The following is a 23,609-nucleotide window of genomic DNA, read 5'->3' on the forward strand; positions in this document are numbered from 1 at the left end:
TAATAAAGTATCTCGTAATTTATTGACTACTTACTGAAAGTGAAAAACAAAATAGTTGTTTCGCTCCTCAAAGTATGGTTTCTACTGAATGTGTATCACCTCTGCACCATCATGAAGTTAAGTAATCATAAGTCAAATCATCATCAGCTGGGGACGCCTGTACTCACACCCTTGTGTCATCTCCTCCTACCTGGACTCAGGGCGCAGCTATGTGATTTGTTTTGGCTGATAGGACCTTGGCAAACAGGAAGCCAGCAGAGGCTTGAAAATGCCTGTCAGTGTGTTAGAGCTTGCTCACTTGTCCTTTGCTATTTAGGAAGTCCAGGTTGTCCTGCTGGAGAGACCACCTAGAGGGGAACTGAGGCCCCTGACCGACAGTCTAGGTGAACATGGAGATGAGTGAGCCTGTCTTGGCCCATCTAATGCCAGTTGAACCTTGAGATGACTTTAGCTGCATGAATTGACCCCAGGTGAGAAAAGCCCAAATTGTGGATTTCTGTGCAAATTGTTGTTATTTTAACCCACTAAATTTTGGAGTTAAAAATATTTTGGATTACAATAGGTAACTGATATAGTCGTAGTTTTCTTTCTTTTGTGAATTGAATGTAGTAGCAGATGATGGTTTAATAGAAGTTTTAATGTCTGTTCTTGGCAAAATCAAAATGGGATAACACTTTGTTAGATCCACAGTTTTTTGACGGGGGCAGATTTTACTTCTTAGAAAACATAAGTGTCTTGGAACCACTGAATTGTAGAGATCTGAGGGAGGTGTTGCTGTGCAGTCTGGGGTCTTCATCCATCGTCGGCACGTTCGTTAGTGTGACTTAGATTGTCAGAGTGAGAAATAGTTAAGGTTGGAGGGTGGAGGTGTGGGAGCTCTCCGGGTTCTGTGAGCCAACTTCATTTTCCAGATGAATAAACAGAAACCTAGAAAGTGACAGTGAGCCCGAGAGCACACCTGGTGGCAGTAGGGCCATGCCGTTCATTGGAGCAAGCCAAGACTGGCTGTCTGGATGGGATATTGGGGACGGGCAGGGGCTAAAGATAGGAACGTTGAGGGGCAGCCCCCAACTTGGGCCTGGTGGTTTGACAGGCACCCCTAGAATGACATGTGGGAAATTGGGGATGGTCTACCCAAGGACACCAACCCTTTGGGGAGCACTCACAAGGGGGGTGGTAGGTGGTGATATCAGAGACCCAGCAAGGACCTTTTATTGCTGGGGCTGGTGGGGTCCTGCCAGGCCTGTCTCAGGGGAGGCTGCTGGGAATGTGCATATATAACTCTGAATGTGTATGCATGCGTGGGGAGAGAGGTAGAGTGAGCAGCTGAGATGGAGGAGGGAGACCAGAGACAGAGGAAGGAATAGGCTGAGAGATGTTAGAAGCTTCTGGTAGGTCTTCCTTTGGGGTCCTTGCAGTTTATTCAAACTTGAACCCACAAAGTCATGGCTGATCACAGGCACAGATTCTGCCCCAACACCACGCTCCTTGGGCCTTTGATAAATAGTCAGTGGTGAGATCACAAAGTACCACATACCGGGGGACGGAGCCTGAAGCTCTTGGGAGGGAAGACCAGCCAGCAGGATGGGATTGGGTAGGAGGGAACCATGGGAATGTCAGAATTCACTTTGTCCTACTTGGCCTGTTTTATATATATATATATACCTTGTATGTTGAATGAGTATTCAGATAAAAAACTTGACTTCCTAACTGAGTTGCATTCTGAAAAGGGAGTCCTATTCCGGTAGAGGCAGGCCTTAAGATAGCAAGTAAACATGCTGAGTGCAGCTGGGGTCTTTTTAAGATTTCCTCCCAAAAATATTAGAGTGTGGGCAGAGGGTGGGGGAAGGATGAGCCACTTTCTAATGAAGTATTAGTGATGAGGCAGAAATAAACTGCAAAACATAAACACAGAAGCCAAAAATACAGTCACCCTAGCAGTTAGATATCCCTCTCACCCTGTGACTTGCTGGGAGTAGTTCTGGGTTTTGTGTCCCAAGATGGTGTCCCCCTCCGCCACCCCCACTCCTTTTCCCAGCAAAGCTCCTAGGTCCTTATATCTCTCCCCAGTCCTATACTCGTAACTGGTGTCTTCCTTGGAGAGAATTTGTGAACCCTTTCTATCTGTGAATATGCATACAATTCCCGGTGCCTCTCCCCTGCCTGCCTTCCCCTTCTCTCAGGGCCCCGAGCCTGTTGGGGGCCACACAGTCTTCCCTTGCACACTGCCATGCCAGCTTCAGGCTTGTTTTCAAGTCTGGCGACTGAACAACACCGGGACGCTGACCTGATGTTAACGATGGAAGCTCAGAGGTGGAGCTGGGTCCATGGGGGCCCAGCTCGAGGCCTGGGACCCTAGCAGAGTGCTCCCCACCCTACAGGGTGGCAGGACTTCTTTCTCAACACAGGCTGGCTCACTTCAGGCAGGGGACATTTGGGGAATTAAGTGTTGAAGCCAGAAGCAATTCCCATCAAGTGGAGCTCCTGGGCCCTGGAGGAGGCTGGCAGGATGGGGCAGTTTGAGAGCCCCTTCCAGGCGGGATCCCTGCGCTGTATTTTCCGTGTAAAGCAAAGTGGTATTGTGGGAACAGCTCTTGGGTTCGAGTCTCAGCTCTGCTATTCCTCACTGTGAGGCTCTGGGCAGCTCTGAAAACCTCCAGGGCTTCTGGTTCTTACTCTGGGGATCGGAGCTGAGAAAAAGAGCCTGCACCATGGTGTCGCTGGGAGATTTGCCAGGCAGAGAGTTGGCCTTGAGGGTCTGGGGGCCAGCTGGTCACTGGGAGCTGATAGAGGCTGGCGATCCTGATTGAGGAGACTGAGGAGCAGGCAAAGACCTGGAGCAGGACCAGTGCTATGGCTGGGAGCAGTTGGAGTCTCGGGCTTTGGGCTGCAGGGCACCCAGTGAGGCCACAGGAAGGGATAGGAGAAAGCCAGCGTCACTCACTTGTCTCCTCTGCCCCACACTGTCCTGGGGAGGTTGGGGGTAAAACCTGAGACATCTTTGGTTCCCATGACAGAAGACTTGCGTGTTCACTATAGGAAATATTATCCAAAGCAAGAAAGGAGGAAACAGCCAGGACCCCACACCCAGAGGCAGCCCCTGTTAACCCTTTGGTGGGGAGCCTTCCAGACTGGCCAGGCATATTGGGACAAAGCTCATAGAGGGGCTGTCACAAAATCCGGCACCATGGGGAAGGGTGTCTTCTCTTATAGATGAGGAGATGGAGACTCAAAAGATCGTGAATCTTGGTGAAAACCCCATAGCCCTTAAGTGCCCTGTCTTGGTCATTGTACATTCTACACATGCAACCGTGTTTCACAGGCACCCGTAAATAGGTACAAACATAATGTATCAGAAACATTTAAAACAATAAAAAAGTTTTTTTAAAGTTTTAATAAAAGATCCCATGGGGAGAGAGTGGTGGTGGCCTTCTGGTCTCGGAGCCCAAAGTGTGTGTTCTCTCTTCATCTCTGCCCTGGAAATATCTGTGACACTCCCTTGTGGCCTTGCCTCCAGCCACAAGAAAGCCACTTTCAAGATCCAGTGGCTTCCCGACATCAAACAGCCAGGAAGCAAGATGGGCTGGGCCCTCCCCAGGTGCAGGGCTCTGTACAAGGTACAGAAGGGCTGCCTGAAAAGTAGCCCAAGCTCTGTCTTTCTGAAGTTCAGGCCAGTGCTGCCCGATATGCCTCTGTTGGGGCCACGCAGCCGTGGATGGCTCAGCAGAGTGCTGTCTGTGCCTGGGCACAGGTGACCCCCTGCGGTCAGGGGCTCTCAGGTGGGCATCGGGCAAGATGGTAGATGGGCCCGGAAGCACAGCCCTTCTCTTTGGAGGTGGCTCGGTACTGGGAGCAGCTAGGATCTAAGGAATGGGTGGAGAGGCTGACTGCAGGAGCAGGGCTGCTGGTCCCACCTGAGGCTAAGTGGTCCTCAGGCTGGAGATTCAGTTTTACAACCTCAGCACGTGTGCGCAGTGGATCTCAGGAATGTATGTCAAGGGAGGCCCCGTGCTTCCTGAGGACCTGACCTCACCCAGCTCGGTCCTGGAGTTTACTTATTGGTCACCCCTTGTGGTCTCCACAGCAGCCCTGTGTGAGAGACAGTTATTAGCCTGGTATGTACTTGTAGAAACTGAGGCCTGAGACAGAGTCCTGTCTGTGACAGAGCTGGTGAGGGCGGAACTGGGTGTGTCCCTAGAACCCAGCTAACTGGGGGTCCTCCACCCCGTCCCCTGCCCCTGGAAGAGCAGCTTGGGGCTGTGCCTATTTGGAGGGCAGCATGAGGGTCAAATCCTCCCACGTGAAGGTCAGTGGGCCCCTCTCTCCCTACAGACAGTGCACAAGCCAGGCCTGAGGGATGGCAGATGGCTTTCCAGATGGCAGAGAGCACAGCTGTGCAGGCCGTTGTGTGAGGACAGGAATGATGGGGGGCAATGGTTAGGGGGTAATGGAGGAATCTGATTGGTTAAAGAGTTGCATCTAATATGAAGGAGATAGAGAGCTACAGTAGGTGCTTGAGGCTGGGAGTGACGTGATGATGTTGGTGGTTGTGATGTGATCCAGGGGGACAGCCTGGGGGCAGTGACACCAGCTGGGAGAGTATAAGGCTCTCTGGGAAGCTCTTCACACTACTCTGCTTTTGCCTTTGCTGTTCCTTCAGCTTGGTGTTTAATCCGCACCTTTTTCACTCAGCAAACTTGCCCTCCCGGGAGCCAGCCAAGCATCACCTGCCTGGAGCTACCTTCCCCCACCCCCTTCAGGGATGTCAGTCTGTCCTAACACGCCTGTGGCACTTACCATGGTGTCTTATGAAGAGTCCATGTGCAAAATAGAATTTTACAGGGCTTTTAATTACAGTGTTTTTTAATATTCAATTTAATATTTAAATTGAAATCATCCCGCTATGTTTTGACTTGAGATCTCATAGTTAGATTCTCATGAATTAAATACCCATGTGACGCATGTCCACAAGATAAGACTGATGACAGCTGGGTAGAGATGGGCAGAGGAGGGCTCAGGACAGGCACACCAGGTGTAGGGTGCAGGGGATGTTTCACTGATGAACTTCCGGGTCATACCACCCATCTTCCTGTTGCAGGGTCAGCTCCTGGAACTCTTCTCGTTCATTAACCCAGAATGCCCTCACTGTGGTGTCCATGCCATTCAGGACCCTCCCAGACTAGGTCTGTGGAGTGACAGGCAGGGAGACAAGGGTTGGTTGGAGCCGTGGGCTCGTGTGGGTGTCCCTAGCACCAGCTCCCACTTCTCCAAGTCCAAGGCATTCCTGTGGTCACCTCCCAGCGGTCAGCACCTTGGGCACAGACATCCTGGGCTCTGTAGGGGAGGATTGTGCGCCTGCTGGAAGTCAGGCTAGTCACCCTGCACCCGACCTCTCTGGAGCATTCCTCTCTGCAGAGGAGATGGCCCCTGATTGATTGAGGTCCAGACGGAGCTGTTAAAGATAACAATGAAGTCAGAGAAGCTGCCCTTGCTTAATGAAGCAGGCAGGCCTGCGGCTGGGAGGGACAGGTCTGTGGGGCAGCAGTAATGAAAAGACAGAGACAGACCACCCTGGGTGCCCAAGACCTCCTCCCTTGCCTGAACTTGGGCAGTTGTCCATCTGTGCATGGTAACGAGGTATAAAGTTGCATTCCCTGGATCCAAGCACTGCGGAGACTGATGTGTCGGGGCTGGAACAAGGGGTCCTGGAAGGCCACGTGTCTTCTCTCATTCTTTCATAGCATGTACACACCAGCGTGTGTGAGCACCCATGATGATGAGTGTGAATATTATGGCAGCTGGGGCCATCTGCATGGCCTCCCCAGGGCCCCTAAACACAGCGTGTATGTTATTTCCTGGAGTGTATATGTTTCTGAGGCCTGCTGTCCCCACCGCAGCTCAGTAAAGGGTTTGGAGAGACTCATATTTGCATTTCAGTGCTGGGGAGGGGAGGAATGGGGATTAGGATGAGTTTGTAGTTTGTCTGCTCTTACCCTGCTATAGTCACGCACACCCGGGTTTTCGTTTTGTTTTGTTTATAGTGAGATTGACTTGCTTTAAGTTCAAATGCAAAAGCTCATCAAAATGTGATGGTCAGTATTTTGCCTTCTCTGGGCCAGGAGCTGGCTTGGTACAATATAAAAAAGGTGGGATAGAGGGGGCGCTCTGCTGGCCTCATCACAGCTGCTTGGCCTCAGGTGGGGAGCTCTGGGTGATCTCTGGGTCCTGTGCTCTGTGGAGGAGACTTGGGAGGTGCCTTTCCGTGACCTGTGGATTCCTTGGGAAAAGACTTTTAGCACATTCGGTCCCCAGGAGGAATTGTTCATTCAGTGTCTTGTGTGTTTGTCTCCCTTTACTGCTCTGAAGTTAGGGATGCAATTTCAACTCCTTTCAAGATTAGTTACACCATAGAATACTATGCAGCCATGAAAAAGGATGAGTTCATGTCCTTTGTAGGGACATGGATGCAGCTGGAAACCATCATTCTCAGCAAACTATCGCAGGAACAGAAAACCAAATACCGCATGTTCTCACTCACAGGTGGGAAGTGAACAATGAGATCACTTGGACACAGGAAGGGGAACATCACACACCGGGGCCTATTGTGGGAAGGGGGTAGCAGGGAGGGATAGCATTAGGAGATATACCTAATGTAAATGACGAGTTAATGGGTGCAGCACACCAACATGGCACATGTATACATATGTAACAAACCTGCACGTTGTGCACATGTACCCTAGAACTTAAAGTATAATAAGTAAATTAAAAAAAAAAAAAAGATTAGTTACCCTTGAAATTTTGTCATGCATACTTAGCAAAGTCTAAAGTTAATCAATAACTTAACCCAGTTTACTAATTCTTTTTGTACAAATGTAAGTCTGTCATTGAAGATTTTGTGCTTACAAAGTAAGAAGTAATTAGGGATTTTAGACTTCAAAGGTCTTAAAAAGTCTCTGGAAGGACTTTGTGTCCTCTCTTCTGACATGGAAGTCTTTGCTGTCTGTGCTGCAGCTGCCTGTTCTGAGTGGAACATTTAGCCTCTGGGGGTGTCCCTGCATCCTGGGAGCTCCCATCATGCCTCCCCTCCAGGCTGCAGTGGGTGGTCCTGGCTTGTCCTCCTCCAGAGCTCCTTGGAGCCCCTTTTAGCATTGGCCTTCTCTTTTCCTTTATTTCCTGGAAGAAGCATTTTCTTAGGCAGGTTCCTGCACACCTCCCCGCCCGGGACCTGGCTAGCTACAGCTGGCACGTGCAGACGGTCACACAGCAGAATGTTTTAATGCTGTGCAGTGTGCCCTCCTGACAAAGGTGGGTCTGCAGAAGGCTAGTTACAGCTGCAGGTTTTGAGGCTTTCACTAGCATTTATTCCGGCATAGCTTGAAACAGCTGATCTGTCAGGGGAAGCCCCAGCAAGTCAGCCTGCAGCACCCCAGCAGGATGGCACGTCCGGCCCTGGGGAGGAGTGGGGCCATTCTGCTCTGGCTGTCCAGCTTCCCAGCATCTAGGGGAAGGGTGAAACTGCAGCTGTCTGACTAGGGCGCTGCCCCGGCTCTGTGCCTGTGTTCTTACATTGCCAAAGAGCAGGGTGTCTGGGAGAGGCCAGTGCCAGCTGTTGCCCCAGCCCCAGTTGGAGAGTCTGGAGTCTGCAGCTAGATTAACCACTGGATGGGTCCTGGGAGAAAGTTGTGGCCAACTCTACCAGGCACAGAGGTTGGAGGAGAGAGGGGGCGGTGCCCAGAGTGGGTGGCGGTGGCTGAGTTCATTCCCAGTGAGGAGGCTGGGCTCCTGAAGGCAAGGGAACAGGGGCAGTTCTCCTTACAAGGCTGATTCTAATAGCTCTTTGATTTGTTTTTAATTGAGATATAATTCACATATAAAACTCACCACATAAAATTCACTGGTTTATAGTATTCACAATATTGTGCAACTGTCACCACTATTAAATTCCCAAACATTTTTATCATCCTGGGAAGAAACTCCTACCCATTAGCCCTTACTCCCTAGGTCCACTCCCAGTAAAGCCCTTTACTTTTTCACTGCTCCTTGCTGCAAGTTGCCAGCAGTACAGACTTGAGCAGGAGTCACAGAGTCCAGGAACCTCAGGGCTGGGATGTGGTGCAGACAAGGAGCTCAGGCACTGGTGACAGGCACTTGCTGGCTGTGTGATTTGGAAAAGATGCTTAACATCTCTGTGTTGTGGTTTTCTCTGCTGTTTGTTTGTTTGTTTTGTTTGTTTTGTTTGTTTTGAGATGGAGTCTCGCTCTGTCACCCAGGCTGGAGTGCAGTGGCATGATCTTGGCTCACTGCAAGCTCTGCCTCCCGGGTTTATGTCATTCTCCCGCCTAAGCCTCCCAAGCAGCTTGGACTACAGGCAGCCGCCACCACGCCGGGCTAATTTTTTGTACTTTTAGTAGAGACGGGGTTTCACCATTCACAGGATGGTCTCGATCTCCTGACCTCATGATCCGCCCACCTCGGCCTCCCAAAGTGCTGGGATTACAGGTATGAGCCACCACGCCCGGCCTTCTCTGCTGTTAAATGGGGCTAACAACTACCTGTTTCCCACCTCATTGGATTGTTTAATCAGATAAAATGGGATTCTGTGTAAGTAGTAATAGCTACACTTGTTAAGACCTTTGCCTGCATTATTCTTATTTAATTCTCATTAATTCTGGGAGGTGTGAGTTGTTATTATCCCTATCTAATACATAAGGAAAACCAAGCACCCGAGAAGTTCAGTAACTTGTTCAAGATTGCACCACTATGAATCAGTGTTTAGCTGCAAAGCATGGAAGACCCAATCCTGTCTTGTTAATGAAAGAGGGAAATTATGACCAGAATGGGAAGTCCAGGGGCCCGGCAGGCTGATTTGGCAGCTCATGGACCCCCTCAAGGACAGAAGGAGGTTCCTTTGGTGGTGGCTGCATCTGTGTGCTGGTGGCGAGGTGGCAGCTGCAGGTGCCCCCTCACACCCCTGTGCGTCCACCCTCTTCTCAGGGTACTCACTTCCTCCCAGAAGCCCCAGGCCAACTTCCCCTCATGTCCCATCGGTCAGGACTGTGGGTCACAAACCCCCTCCCACGTTCCTCATTGGCAGTGGGAGGAGGCTTGCCATGATTGGCTTAGATTACTTGGGGTCTGCCCCGTTATCAGGAGGGATCACACTCCAAATGTAAATATTGGGGTTTAGTTAAGAAGCGGGAAATGGATTTTGAGTGCACACAGCAGTATCTTGGCAGTATCTACCAAGATCAGCAGGGACCTGAGCCGAGGTCTGAACCAGCCCTCTGAGGTCCACGCCGCTGCTCTTCAGCACAGCTCCTCCGCCTCTACAACACCTGGCATGTAGCAAGTGTTCCGTGAATCTCATGTCGATTCATAAATTCTAGTTCTCACCCCACACCCCTGAGTTTTTCTGACCTTCTCTTCCTCTTCTAGAGCTCAGTTAAGTGGTTGCTTGGCCTCCGCTTGAGCTTCACTTGTGGGAAACTTAGTACCTTACCTAGCATTTTCTTCCCTTTTTTGACCATTAAGTGCCATGGCTACTTTTTGGGTGAATTAGAAAAAATCTGCTTTAGATGCAAAAGTTCAAAAAAAGGGGCCCGCTCTAGCCAGTGCAGCCCTTCATGGCTTGAAAAGATGCCTTTGTGGTAAGAAAATAGCATGCTTACCTCTGGGTAGGTGCAGCCTTGCTTGGGAGAGATGTCCCTCAAGGTTGGTGCCTTTGTGCAGTGCGCAAACTGCACAGCTGTTTTGGGATGTCTCTTCCATTAAGGAATGCTGCAGAGGGGTTTTTAATGTGCTCAAGCCTCTGCCCTCCTGGGCACTGGCACAGAGTGGAAGGTTTGTGCCCGAGTTACCCAGGTTTGGAGGGCATGGTGGCTAAGGGTTCTCCTTCCTGCCTGAAGATGGTGTATCTCCCTCTCATGAGAGGGTTTAGCTGAAGAAGGGTGAACCTTCACCTTCCTGACCCTTACCTCCTCTTCCCTCTCCCTTCCCCAGGGACAGGTGGTGAGTGTTTGGGAGGTGAAAGATTCTGCTCAGGGGGAAACCAATCGGCCTGGAATGGCCTCGGCCCTTTCTTTAGCCTCAGTCCAGGCAGCACTAGCTGTGCCATGGCCTCTGAAGACTGAACTGTCACGAGACTGTTCCTGATAAAATTGGGGAAGTCTAAACCCAGGGCTTCCGGAGGCCAGGGCAGGTGGAATCTTGTCCTTGAAGCTGGAGAGAGTCCTTACATTGACCCAATGAGTTTTGGAATGGAGACTGGGCTTCCCTGTAGAATACAGGAAGGCTCAAGCTGTGGTCATATGGCCTCTCAAGTTCTTCTAGGTTATTCTGAAAGTTCCCTGGGGTGAGCACACAGTTTGGGTGGGAAATTGGGGCCGGGGGTCTCCTTTACTCCTGGCAGCACCGGCCCTCATGTTTCCTATCACTGAGTTTTCCTGAAGGTTCCCTTTGCCAAGTTCCTGTCTGGTGGGAATTTTTAGCTTTGATTAACAAGCCCGGAGAAGCAAAATGTAAAGGAAATGTATTTGCTGACATTTTGCAAAGGTGGAGGCTCTGCTTGTCTCGTGTAAGCACATAGTCGTTTTTTCAGCAGCAGTTGGAACGATTTTATAATGATAATGGTGACGATAATAATAAACAAAATAGCATCCATAATGTATTGGGTGCTTGCCATGAGCCAGGTTTTACAGATACAGATAGCTCACCCAGTGGCATGCAACTAGGACGTGGTCATGGTGGGATTTGAGCTCAGGCTTTCCTGACTTTGAGCTAGTACCTCTAACGCCTCTCTTACCAACATGTGCCTCTTCTACCTGGATCTTTGGATTTGAGGGAGAATTACGGTTTTTGAAACAGAGCTCTGCAGACCAAAGAATACACCACACAGTCTCGTGAGCCTGCAGACGGAGACAGCCAGGAGCTGCCCTGTGATGGTGACTCCTGACTTCCTCCAGCTATTTGCTCATCTGTGAAATGGGGATTTACATTCACACCTGTCTCGTAGTTAGAGATGATGCCTTGGTGGCACTGGGCACGTGCAGGTGTGCAGGCTTGGCGTCAGAGAGCTCTGAGTCCACCTGGGTGGCATCCTGACTAAGGATGTAGGCTTCTTTCTTACCCTTCTAGGCTTCATTTTGTCATCCACAGAATGGGAATAATGACAGTAATTCACAGCAACCTTCCTTACAGGGCAGGATCCCATGAGATACACGTGTAAGGCTCTTCGCATGCATGAAATACACATTCAGTGAGTGCCAACTATGATAGGTTTCGCGATAGAGTGCTGGGTTTGTATATTTCTAGTGGTTTTGAATTAATAATTTGAGTTTGAATAAACTTCAGAAGAGCCTAAAAGTAAACAAAAAATGCATGAATATCTGACCCCATGAAGGAATTTGGAAAATGGTGGGTGGGGGGTGGTGTTTATTTCAGAGTTTCACTGGCTCCTGTGTTCATTGCTGAAGAGTGACGGGTTCCCTGAGAATACCAGTTCTCACATTCATGGAGGGAGAGGGGGCGCAGAGGGAGGCGAGGCGGTGTCCCCAGGCTCACGAACATCCACACCTCCACACCTCCACTTTCTTCATCCTCTCAGGAGCTATTTTGTTTTCCTTCTGTTCCTCAAAGAGCAGCAGCCGAAGAGCCAACTCTGGCTTTGCTCCTGTTCCAAAGCCGTCCTGGTTCTAGGAGACATGCCCCTTGGCCTGCAGCCCACGTATGACTGCCTGGCCTGCCCCCTCCACTCATCCCAATGCTAAGGCCAACCTGGGGCCTGAGCAGAAAACCCAGTGTCCTTGTCCCCAGTAGGAGCATGCGCGCGCGCACACACACACACACACACACACACACACACAGCCGCCTTTCGGGAGGACTCAGAGCTTGTGCTTATAGTACAGAGGGTCACAGGGTGGCATCTGACATCAGCATTTCAGCTTGCCATTCCTGTCTGGGGTGAGAACCACGGGAAGATGCCAAGGCTGTTACATCTTGCCCCTCCCTTATGGCATTGGGATCTCAGCAAGTCTGAAGGACAAAACAAATGGACATGTCAGGGTCCTTTAAGTGATCCTGCCTCTCTGCATGGGCAGGCCCTACTGCTTCTCAGACATGGAGGAGCCCAGCAGGGGATGGAGGATGCCCCCCTGACTCCTCTGAGGCCCTGGGTTCATAGAGCGGCTACAAAGTCTAGGAGCTGTCGGCTGATGACCAGAGGGCCCTGTACCTGAGACCTGGCTGGAGCCCATCCCAGAGTGGGAGCCGCTCAGCTGGCGGCTGGACATCTGTTTTGTCATCTGCGAGGGGGCCAGTGGGTGCCTGCTGAAATTCTGATTCCTCTAAGGGCTGTTTAGTCTACTAGGCTGACCAGCCTCAGCCCCAGAGAAGCCAACTGGATGGGAGCCCTTCACCCACCCTGAGACCCAGGTCCAGAACCTTCCCAAGCTTTCAGAGTCCACATGTGTAGGTTTCAATGAACTCATATCCTTATTGGTTTGTCCATTCCTCTGCCAAATATGTGTGGAGCACCTACCGTGTATGGGCCAGGTGCTCTGATGGACAGCAGAAGAAAAGCATGGACCTGCCCTCCTGGAGCTTCCATGTAACTGGCACATTCAAATCACGATTATTTTATTATGGAAAGTTTTAAACATACAAAAGCAGAGCAAATATTATATTGAAGCCTCATGAATCTGTCACCAGTGTTAGTCATTATCAACTTATGGCCAACCTTGTTTAATCCCTGCCCCTTCCCTCTCCTGTTATTCTGCTACAAATCCCAGAAATGCTATTGTTCCATCTGTACATTTGAGAATGTATCCTTAGAGGACAAGGACTCTTTTAAAAATTATGTAACTATACTATTAATAATAATTCCATAGCATTACCAATGTCTGATCAGTGTTTACATTTCTAATTGGCTCACAAATGTAACATTTTTTGACTGTTTGAGTTAGGATCCACTAAAGGTCCATCCATTGCATTTACTGGAGTTGGTGTGTGTTTTAAGTCTCTTCTAAGCTGTCGCGGTTGGTCTCTGGGGCAGTCAGGATAGCCTGGGAACTCATTATCAATGCAAATTGTCAGCCAGCCTCACACCTACTGGATGAGAAACTCTGGGGGTGAGACCATTAATCTGTGTTTTAACAAGCCCTCGGGGGGGTTCTGATGCTCAGCAGAGCTGAGACCCTCTGGTCCATAGTTTTGCCCTCCTTTCCTGTATATTTTCCTTGTGATTGTCTCTAGGACAAACCTGTCTCCTAGTCGAGTTTTCCCGATCTGGGTTTTCCAGTTGATCACCAGGAACTGATGTACAAGTTCCTCTCTCATCTGCACCAGGGGAGCTGAGAAGGCTCTTCTCTCTCAAAAGAGGGGGCTGACTTGTAGAAGTAGAGGTCCTTGAAGGGTAATGCAGAATTTGCCTGCTGTAGAAGCAGGATGCACGCTAGGCAGGGGAACAGCATGTGCAGTGTCCAGAGGCTGAATCAAGCACAGATATTCCAAGGCCTGTGGATAGGTTTGGTGTAACCAGGGATGTGGGGCAGTAGAGAGAGAAGAGACTGCAGAGGGAGGTGGGGTGGACTTTGAAGAGCCTGGGGTCAGTAGTGTGCTGGACTTTATCCCATGGTGGGAGGGCATCGGGGGAAGACCCTGATAAGGTTTAGTTAGGTGAGCAGACCTCGATTTTGACCAGATGGCTTTGACTGCAGGGTGAGTGTGGCTGGGGGAGGGGGCAGGCCCAGGACAGGGAGACTGAAAGTTCAGGAGGATCTGGACCAAGGCTGTAGTGGCGACTCAGCAGAGGAGAGAGTGAATGCAAGAGATGCTAATTAGAAGGAACGACAGGGCTTGGGGGTAGAATGAGAAGGGAGGAAGTCTAGGGACTCTCCCATTTGGGAGCGGTGGTGGTTTTACTGGCAAAAGGGGTATCTGAGGAGAGAGGCAGACCTGGGTGGTTTGAGAGCTGATCCCACATTGTTGGAGGTCACTCAGCATGGCATGTGTGTTACTAATATCCCAACTCAAGAGAGTTGATGCCTCAGTTGGGAAAGAACTCACTGGCCCTCGTAGTCTGTGGATAGTCACTGAGTCCACTTTTGGGCACACATAAAAAATCCATCCACTCACCCACCCGTCCATCCATCCATCCATCCATCCATCCATCCATCCATCCATCCATCCACCCGTCCATCCATCCATCCATCCATCCATCCAACATTGAGTGCCTGTGACATGTCAGGAGCTAAGGAATTAGAGATGAAGTAAGACTTGGCCCTGCCCCAACAAGCAGAGTCCATGGGAGAGAAGCCCGGAGGACAGAAACATCTTAGTGCCATGTGTAGGGTGATCTGGTAGAGCCTCTCCAAATGCTGGATGCTGGAGGGCAGGGCTGCGAGGTTGCGGAGTATAGTTCATGAAAATTAGCAGTAAAACTGTTGGTCAAGCAAGTGTGTCTTCACCTCTCCCAGCAGTTGCCTGGATGTGTAGAGACACAATTGGAGGCCCAGGAACCAGTGCAGGAACCTGCAGTTAGGAGAGAGACTGTGATCCACCCCACTGGCAGTCTGGGATTGCAGAGAGTCGGGGCTTTTCCTGTCTTGGGAAACTCAGCTGCCCCAGCTCGCTCTCCCTGGGGCATCTCATCTCTTGGACTATTCAGGGAGGTAGGAGGGGTAACAAGAAGATGCTACCCCGTGTCAGGATGGGCCTGGTGCTGCCCCCAGCTTGGCCTGGGCTTGATGCTATGGTCTCTGCCATGGTAAATGCTCATTTCCATAATTATTATTTAGCATTTGCAAAGTGGTTATTTTACACTCAGAGTTCTTTGTAGTGAGAGGGTCTCCTGGTTCATGCCAATAAAATTTCCATTTACTCCGGACATCCACCATGGTGATTAAAAACAGCCCATAAATTATTTACTGAAATGGAAGTTCAGTTTACGGTAATAATGCATTAGTTCAGCTAGCCATGAAGCCTGTTATAGGGTAATAAAAGATTTTTTATTTTCCTTCTGAAAAGATATTTGCCAGTAACCTACATATGACCTTGAGCTGATCAGTGTTCAAAGATGACACTGCAGGCAGGCTTATAAGGAGAGAATGAGAGAGAGCTCTTTTTCAAATAGCCTGATTTTAGGCAATCGTCAGCAAAGGCCTGTCATCTGACAGCCAGCAGGGAAAAAGAAATGAAAAAATACATATATATATGTTGTATTTTTTAAAGTCATAAGTACCACACCTTAAAACTCCTTTTGAAATTGGGCATTTATTTGATGGATACATAAATCCAGAAGCTAACAAGGAGGACTGTTTGGAGAAACCAGAATGTCACTATTGTTGAGACCACCTGTCACATTTCCTTGGAGCCTGGAACCTTGTAGAATAAAGTCAGCCCTATGGTTCTGTCTTCATCTTTAAACATGTTGTATTTATGGAGCAGAATTGATTTTATATATCTCAGAGAGTCTACGATTCTGCTCACGGCCATTTGCTGACTAATGTCTTTGGCAGAGGAGAACAGCAAGCACGTTCATGAATTATGGCTCTCTTTGAGGTTCTCTTATCAAGACTATTTTTTATTTTAAGAACATCTGCTTTGATTAAAGCCATTAGAGCTGGGAGCACATAAAAATGCGTCTGAATTTTATATGTGTTGCATTTTACAGCGGGAACCCAGATGAAGCCTGCATTTTAATCCTTATGCCATTAAGACCAGCGATGAGGATTAACCTAACAAGCTAAACTAGTTCCTCCTCAATTGCCTGGTTTAGGGTTGTAAGAAATCCTGGGGCAGGAGACTTTTTGGCCAGGATTTGATACTTTTGTTTATTTTTCCTCTACATTGCTGCAAAAATATTTTCATTTCTTTATATATCCCTCTTTTTGGCAAAAATTGTTTAATGTGTTGGGGTGGCATGTTCCAGGTTTATGAGTGAATCTATAACCACCCTCATCACCTTAGTTTTATGTTCACTAAAGTTAAAAAAGATCGTCTGCACACTAGCTCTACAAGACTGAAGTGATGTTAAATTATCTAATACATAACTAATAGCAAAGGAGACATGATAATTAATTTTTGTTTGTTCCCCAGAAAGCTCTTCTGTTTGTTTTCCAGAAAGGCCTGTTCCCCAGAAAGATCTCTTCCCCCTTCGCTTAACTATGGTTTTGTGGCTGGTAGTTTGCACTCCTGAAAGGGTCAGTGATAGCCAGGCATGGTGGCTCACGCCTGTAATCCCAGCACTTTGGGAGGCCAAGGTGGGCGGATCACAAGGTCAGGAGATCGAGACCATCCTGGCTAACATGGTGAAACCCCATCTCTACTAAAAATTAAACAAACAAACAAACAAATAAATAAATAAAATTAGCCGGCTGTGTTGGCAGGTGCCTGTAGTCCCAGCTACTCAGGAGGCTGAGGCAGGGGAATAGTGGAACCTGGGAGGCGGAGCTTGCAGTGAGCTGAGATCGCCTTCCTGCACTCCAGCCTGGGCAACACAGCGAGACTCCGTCAAAAAAAAAAAAAAAAAAAGTCAGTGTTTCTCTGATTCCTTGATGTGAAAACATCGAATCTTTCTGTATTATGGGATTTCAGAGTAACTTAGTGCTCGAAGTGGAAGATGCTTTGAGTAGGCCTTTATTTAATCTACTTGGAACAGTGCAGTAGGTATTTCTTAAAACTCCTAGTTCCTTTAGCTCTGCCCTTGATCACATTTCTTGATAGAGCGTTTTTCTTTAACCTGTCTTTTAGCAGTCTTCCTTCTCTACCTCCACAGAAGGGTCTGGATTTTCTTTTCTTCAGCTTCCTTTCTTTCTTCTAAGCCTCGACTCTAAGAAACTCTGTTTGTGTCGAGGTGTTGACTTAGCCTTTCTCTTCTGTTCCTAGTGTGTCCGAGTCAACCCGTGGGGACCGAACTGGACTATTCCCTGGGTGAGAGTGGTCCCAAGGGAGATGTTGTTGTATCAGCTTTATAGAAGCAGCGGAGGCAGGGCCACACTTAATGGCATTTGGGATTCCTTACTGTGGATAATGGCCTCTGCATAACTGATAGCCAGGACACACAGCCTACCCTTGGTATGTATAGGGCATTACATACATCAGTTCTCTCCTGTTGTCCGTTAGCTTTCATCTGTCTGATATGCATAGATTAATAGATAATATTCTGTCGACCCTTTGTATTTTATTTCTAATCATTTACCTACTGAATGAAAGATCTCAAGCCTTGTTGGGACACATCAGAATTAAACTCCCCATTCTCCTCAGGGGGTAAGACAGGCTTTTCCATTGTTTTTCCCCTGAGAAGTTTTGAGCACCACTTTGACATCCTAAGTAGTGAAGTAGAGAAATAGCAGCGTGTCTCTACTGGTTGTGTGTATTTCTGGGCTGTGCTGATGGACATTCGCTAGTGAATTATCTTTGATTTGGAAGACACAGATATACAGATGTGGGTTACTCCTCCGTACCTTCTGTGCAGATCAGTTTTCAATCATTGCACAGTGTAGCTGAATTTTAACTTCTGATGGAAAAAGTTCATGAAGTTCAGCTGCCTCTAGGCCTGGCTGGGTGATCAGCAAGTCAAATGATTTGTTTAATACTGGCCCAGTTGCCGTGGGGGTTGGGGGGAGGTACAGGAGAACCAAAAAATCTTTGCCTTTTGGCCTCAAAGTATCCTAGAGTCCCCTGGGGACCCACTGTGTTCCATGTGTGGCCCAACCTTGGCTGTTTTGCAAATCAGTGAGAAGACCAGGGCTCTGAGAAGGGCTGAGTGATGGGATAATTAGAACCAAGCAGCAGCGGGGTGGATGGTTTGTCTGCAGATAATAGCTTGTTTGCTAATTGCCAACACCAGATTTTCTGGGCAATTAGACATTTGGTTTCTTTCAGGACCGTCTGTGCAAATGTGGACACACGGCCGCAGGCCTTCCAGGTAGCAGGTGGAGAGGGTGGCTCCTGGTGCTGATGGCATTTCTCTGTAGGCTGCCCAAGGGCTGTGGGCAGGAAGGACCTCTCACCAACAGGTGGAAGGACCATCTGGCTGGAACCCCTAGTGGGGAGGCAGAGATCCCCCTGTATTCATGCAAGGGGTTCCCTTGTGCTAGGAGATTAGCAAAGACGGTGGAGTTCAGCAGGCTGGTCTAGAAACTGAGCTGACTTCTCCATTCTCTTTTCAAGAGCAATTAGCGCCCATGGCTAATAGCAATTCTGTTAGTCGTGGATGCTAATAGAAATCAGAAATAGCTTCCCTTCCCAGATGCACAAGTTGATTTAAACTTTTCAATAAAGTTTTTAAAAAAAGTACGTATAATATAAAATTTGCCATTTAAGCCATTTTAAGTGTACCATTCAGTGGCATGAATTATATTCACAATGTTGTGCAACCATCACCACTATTTCCAAAACTTTTTATTACCCCAAAGAGAAATTCTGTACTCATTAAGCAAGAACTCTCCATTTCTCCCTCCCTCCCACCCCTGGTCACCTCTAATCTACTTTCTGTCTCTATGGATTTACCTATTCTGGAGATTTCCTATAAGTGGAATGATACAATATTTGTCCTTTTGCATCCATGTGTTTTACTTAGCATATTTTCTAGGTTCACACATGTTGTAGCATGTATAAGAATGTCCTTCCTTTTTACAATGGAATACTATTCCATTGTATGGATATACCACATTTTGTTTATCCCTTCATCTTTTTTTTTTTTTTTTTTTTTTTGAGATGGAGTCTTGCTCTGTCACCAGGCTGGAGTACAGTGGCACAGTCTCAACTCACTGCAACCTCTGCCTTCTGGGTTCAAGTGATTCTTCTCTCTCAGCCTTCCAAGTAGCTGGGACTACAGGCACATGCCACCACGCCTGGCTAATTTTTGTATTTTTAAATAGAGATGGAGTTTCACCATGTTGGCCAGGCTGGTCTTGAGCTCCTGACCTCAAGTGATCTGCCCACCTTGCCCTCCCAAAGTGCTGGGAGGCGTGAGCCACTGCACCCAGCCTGTCCCTTTATCTGTTGTTGGACACTTGAAGTGTTTCCACCTTTCTGTTATTGCGAATAATACTGCATGAACATTTGCATAAAAGTATCTCCTTGAGTCCCTGTTTTCAGTTTTTTGGGTAGATACCTAGGAATGGAATTGCTGGTCATATGGTAATTCTGTACTTGACTTTTTGAGGAACTGCCAGACTCTTTCCCACAGCAGTTGTCCCGTTTTACATTCCCAATAGCAATGCACAAGGATTCCAATTTCTTCACATCCTTGACACACTTGTTATTTTCCTTTCTTAAAAAACTATAGCCATCTTAGTCAGTGTGAAGCCATATCTCACTGGTTTTGATTTGCATTTCTCTATAGACTAATGATGTTGAACATCTTTTCATATACTTGTTGATGTATCTTTTGTGTATTTTCTTTGGAGAAATGTCTATTCAGGTCCTTTACCCAGCAAGTTGGATTTTGCCTCTGTAATTACTGGACTGTGCCTCTCTCTCCCCAAGATAGGAATTGAGCCTCATCAGGAGGAGAGAGGCTGTGAGCTTGCAGAGAGTGGGAGGTGGCTGTGCAGATTTGAGGCTTCACATTCCCTCTTGCATGATTCATTTCATTCCTACAGCCTGTCTGGTACCCACTGTAATGATGCTGCCTGAGTTCTCATCAAGTAGAAAAAGAAATCAGCAAAGTGATTTAGCAGAAGAGGCAGATGGAACCATTCCACCTGCTCCCCTCGAAGCAGACAGGCTCTTCTCAGACACCTCAAACCTTCTGATTTCCTTGACCACAAGTATTGCCTTGGAAAATTACCCATTTCTTCCTAGCAGGTTTCAGGACGTATGTACTAAATGGAGCAGGATGTGCAGAGCACCGAGGGTGGTGCTGGGTCGCTGCGGGTGCCCAGCGCCCGGCCTTCGTCTCTGCAGTGGGAGCACACAATCCTCACTCAGCTTCTCTGTGCGCTGCCAGCCGTAGGCAGCAGGCAGGGAGGGCACAGCAGCGCGTTCCAATGCTGGCCAGGGAGAGTGTGTTTTCTCCCGGGGGGGCCCATTCCTGGGGCAGAGCCACTGGCCTCTGGGAAGACTTCAGAAAAATGCTAGGCCTGAATGATGGTGAGTGCAGGGGACAGACAAAATGGTGTTCCTGCTGCATAGCTGCTGGCCCTTCGCCTGTTTGACCTCGTGGCTGTTGCGTCCCATCTGCAGGGGCTAGAAATGCTGATCTGTCTGCCTTTTTGCTGTGGTTTTTATGATTGAAAAAAGTATCACTGAAGAGAGATGAATTCACATGCCCTGGCAGGGGGAGGGAGGAGCTGGCGCATCTGCTAGGCAAGGACACTCTTTCTGAAACTTCATCACATCCAACGTTCCTAGGATAGGGGTTGCTCTTCCTTGCAGGGGAGGTACTCCTCACCCCTTTGGGAACCCGAGGGCTGTAGATACTCTTCCAAGAAAATGCACACAAAAATTTGACATAATTTCAGGTGGCTACAGGTCCTGCGAGTCCATCATGGAGCCTAGCCTCTGGCCCCACAGACAACACAGCCAGGAGCTGGGGCTTTCGGGCACTGACCAGCATCTCCAACTACGCTGGGCTGAGTGGCACAGAGTGAGAGGCCTGGTGGCGACTGGGAGGAAAGGAACATCTCATTTGGTCAAGTTCTAAATACCAAATGCAAGGGGGTGCTGCGACGGATGATCCTGCCTTTCTGGCTGGGACTGGGCCTTGCCCATTTCGTGAGCTGGCTTTGCAGAGGCTGCAGTGCCTGGAGGAGTAAGGCCATGCAGCCCTCATTTCTTCCCCCTGGGTCAGCCCATGCCACTTATAAGGAGGCGATTTTGTTTTTCCTTTCAGAAACGGCTCCCACATCTGCATATTCATCTCCAGCCCGGAGTCTTGGGGACACAGGAATAACGCCTCTGTCCCCCTCCCATATTGTGGTAAGAAATTGTGTGTGTGTGTGTGCACGCGTGTGCATGTGCATACTGACTTCCTTTGCATTCTGGGTCTGATCTCACAGTTCAGGCTGCTGGACAGCCTCTCACATTCACTGGTTAGAGATTAAATTGACCTGGTCCTGGCCACAGGAGCCCTGCCAAGCCCCTTCCCTGACTCCGGGCCTGGGAAGGCTTTCTGTGCTGTGGCTAGTGCTTCTGGAGCAGGGGCCCGGGTGGGTCACAGAAGTAGGTGAGATGGGAGCAGCCCTTTAAAGATTCAGGGTCAGAGCCTGTGAGGCGTCCTCTTGAAAGGAAGCCGCTGACTCTGGCTAGTGAATCGGTGAAATATATGGGCTCTGTTGACTGCGGTTGTCTGCAGTGTCCAAAAGCCCCTGGCAGTATATTCGCTTCTGCAACAGCTTGCCCGGTAGAGAAGCCCTGAGCAGGGCTTCATATGCATTGAGGGGGGCCGTTGCTCCCACCCTGCCCTGTATGAGGAAAGATGGATGTTAGGGGACAGCTGTTAAGAGGGGTGTGCACATAGATGCACAGGCAGCCAACCCGAGTGAGTGCCCGGAAGACAGGGCAGCTTTGCGTGAGCTGTGCAGGTGCACAAAGAAGACCCGAGAACTGCGGAGTCACCGCTAGGTAGGGGTGCCAGCCTGTCCTGGTTGCCTGGAACTGTCTGGCCTTTACACTGCAAGTCCTGCACCCTGGGAACTCCTTCAGTCCTGGGCCAACTGGGAGGATTAGTTCCCTAGGGCCAGGTTCTGTGGTTTTCAAGCTTTGCACCCTGAAGTTGTCCTGTAAGAGCTTCAGGGCTGTGGGGGAGGGGAGCAGTGTGAGGAGAGCCCAGGCCGGTGGCATCCTTACCCCTCCCCTCAACATTTGTTGGTGGTATAATTTGGAGTTCTGTGGGAGTTAAAAAAAAAAAGTGTAAACTGCTTAAAAAAAAAAAGAGAGAAAAGCTTGGAAACCTGAAATGGCCTGACCAAGATGACTTAGATAAGGCGAGGCCCTGGGCCCTGGCAGCCACAGTGGGGCATGTGGCTGGCCTGGTGGGATCGGGCATGGTCCTGGGATGCCCAGCCCTGCTCACATGCACGAAATGCCAGCACAGATAGAGCAGTCACCTGGGTGTACGGAGGACACAGCTAGCGAAATGCTCCTGGCAGTGGCCAGAGGTCTGCACAGGGTCTTGCGGAAGGCAGCGGGGCTTGGAAGAAGATTGTATCTGCTCAGGAACTACGGGGCAAGCAGCCCTGTTGATAGAATTTCTGTAATCAGCCGTGTGCATGCACGGTCGATAGAGAGGAGTGGGCAAGCTGCAGGCTTTGTCCAGTCAGCCTGGCCCTCGTCTCAGGGGTGCCCCCACTTCTCCCTGAGCCACTCAGGCGGGGGCCCAGGGTGGGCTGCCTCTCCCCAGGGCTCTCCAGGTGGTAGACTTGAGCTGGAATATCGAATGTCCTTCTGTCTGCAGGGGGTTCACAGCTAGGCAAGGTGAAACTCCCCAGGGGTGTCTTCCTGAAAGCCAGGCCCACCCCTCCACACCCCCCATGCCTCACTGTATATCTGCAGAACGACACTGACTCCAACGTCTCAGAACAGCAGGCATTTCTTGTGGTGGTGGCCATCGACTTTGGGACCACATCCAGTGGCTATGCCTACAGCTTCACCAAGGAGCCGGAATGCATCCATGTGATGAGGTGAGTGCTGTGGGTGGGAGGGCCACGTGGCTGGTGCCAACCACTGCACCTGTGGAGACTCCAGGCAATGAGCCAGTGATTGGCACTTAGGAAGAGGGCCCTGGATTCTGTTCCAGCTCGGCTCAAGCTCACCATGCCGCTTGGGACAAGCCATTTCTGATCTCTGGGCTCTAGGCTCCTGGTTTGATTCTGATTTAGTTGGTCTGGGGAGGGGCCTGGGCAATATGTTTGAAGCCTGGCCCGGGTGAATTCAGCTTGTGACCTGGGTGAAAGGCACAGACCTGTGGTGTCTGTGATGGAGGGATCCAGGTGCCAGCTTGGCCACTTACTGTGTGACTTTAGGCAATTGCTGAACCTGGTAAACCCCAGTTTCCTCATCTGTGAAATGGGGATCCTGACAATACCTCCCTTACAAGGTGTGTGGGCAAATGAAATGAGATTGTCTGTTAAGTGCTTAACGTGTAGTAAAATGAAAACAGGTAAGGTGCTGGTCGTTTCAAGTGAAGAGAAGTGTTGGGGTGTTGGTAGCCAGAGGCAGAAAGCACCTGCTGGAGAGAAAGCAGCATGAGGCGAATATCAGCCAAGTGGCCCCATAGGCAAAGTTGCCCTGGGTCTCCTGGGATGCGCTCTGTGCCGGGATGCCCCCTTCCCTTCCCCACACACCCAGCACCCTGCAGGCCCCCAGGGATCCCAGGCTTGACCCATGACCTTCTTGCAGGGTGCAACCCCTCAAATCTTCTTGCAGGGCGCAACCCCTCAAATCTTTGGAAGCCCAGGATTTATCACCCCAATTTTTCAATTCCAAGGGATGACTCTGAAGATACATTGTAATTGGCTTGCAGTTCCTTCAACTGAGTAATTGTGGAATTTAGTATTGCTCCTAGATTAAGATTTTTTAGTTTTGTTGTTGTTGTTACTATTTTTTTTTAAGAGACAGGTTCTTGCTCTTTTGCCCAGGCTGGAACACCGTGGTGTGATCATGGC

At 49.3% G+C, this 23,609-nt stretch overlaps 1 protein-coding gene across 6 annotated transcripts in view; it reads left to right on the forward strand.

Annotated features, from left to right (window-relative positions):
* Nucleotides 1-23,609, forward strand: part of HSPA12A (heat shock protein family A (Hsp70) member 12A) — a 182,466-nt gene that overhangs the window by 124,543 nt on the left and 34,314 nt on the right. For all 6 annotated transcript variants that reach the window (XM_017944364.3, XM_021943725.2, XM_031652045.1 and 3 more), the window contains 2 exons: nt 20,837-20,922; nt 22,498-22,625. In XM_017944364.3, the coding sequence (XP_017799853.1) occupies nt 20,837-20,922; nt 22,498-22,625 (214 nt within the window). The remainder of the gene's footprint in view (nt 1-20,836; nt 20,923-22,497; nt 22,626-23,609) is intronic.

The sequence above is a fragment of the Papio anubis genome, chromosome 11, assembly GCF_008728515.1.
Source record: "Papio anubis isolate 15944 chromosome 11, Panubis1.0, whole genome shotgun sequence".
Taxonomy (NCBI): domain Eukaryota; kingdom Metazoa; phylum Chordata; class Mammalia; order Primates; family Cercopithecidae; genus Papio; species Papio anubis.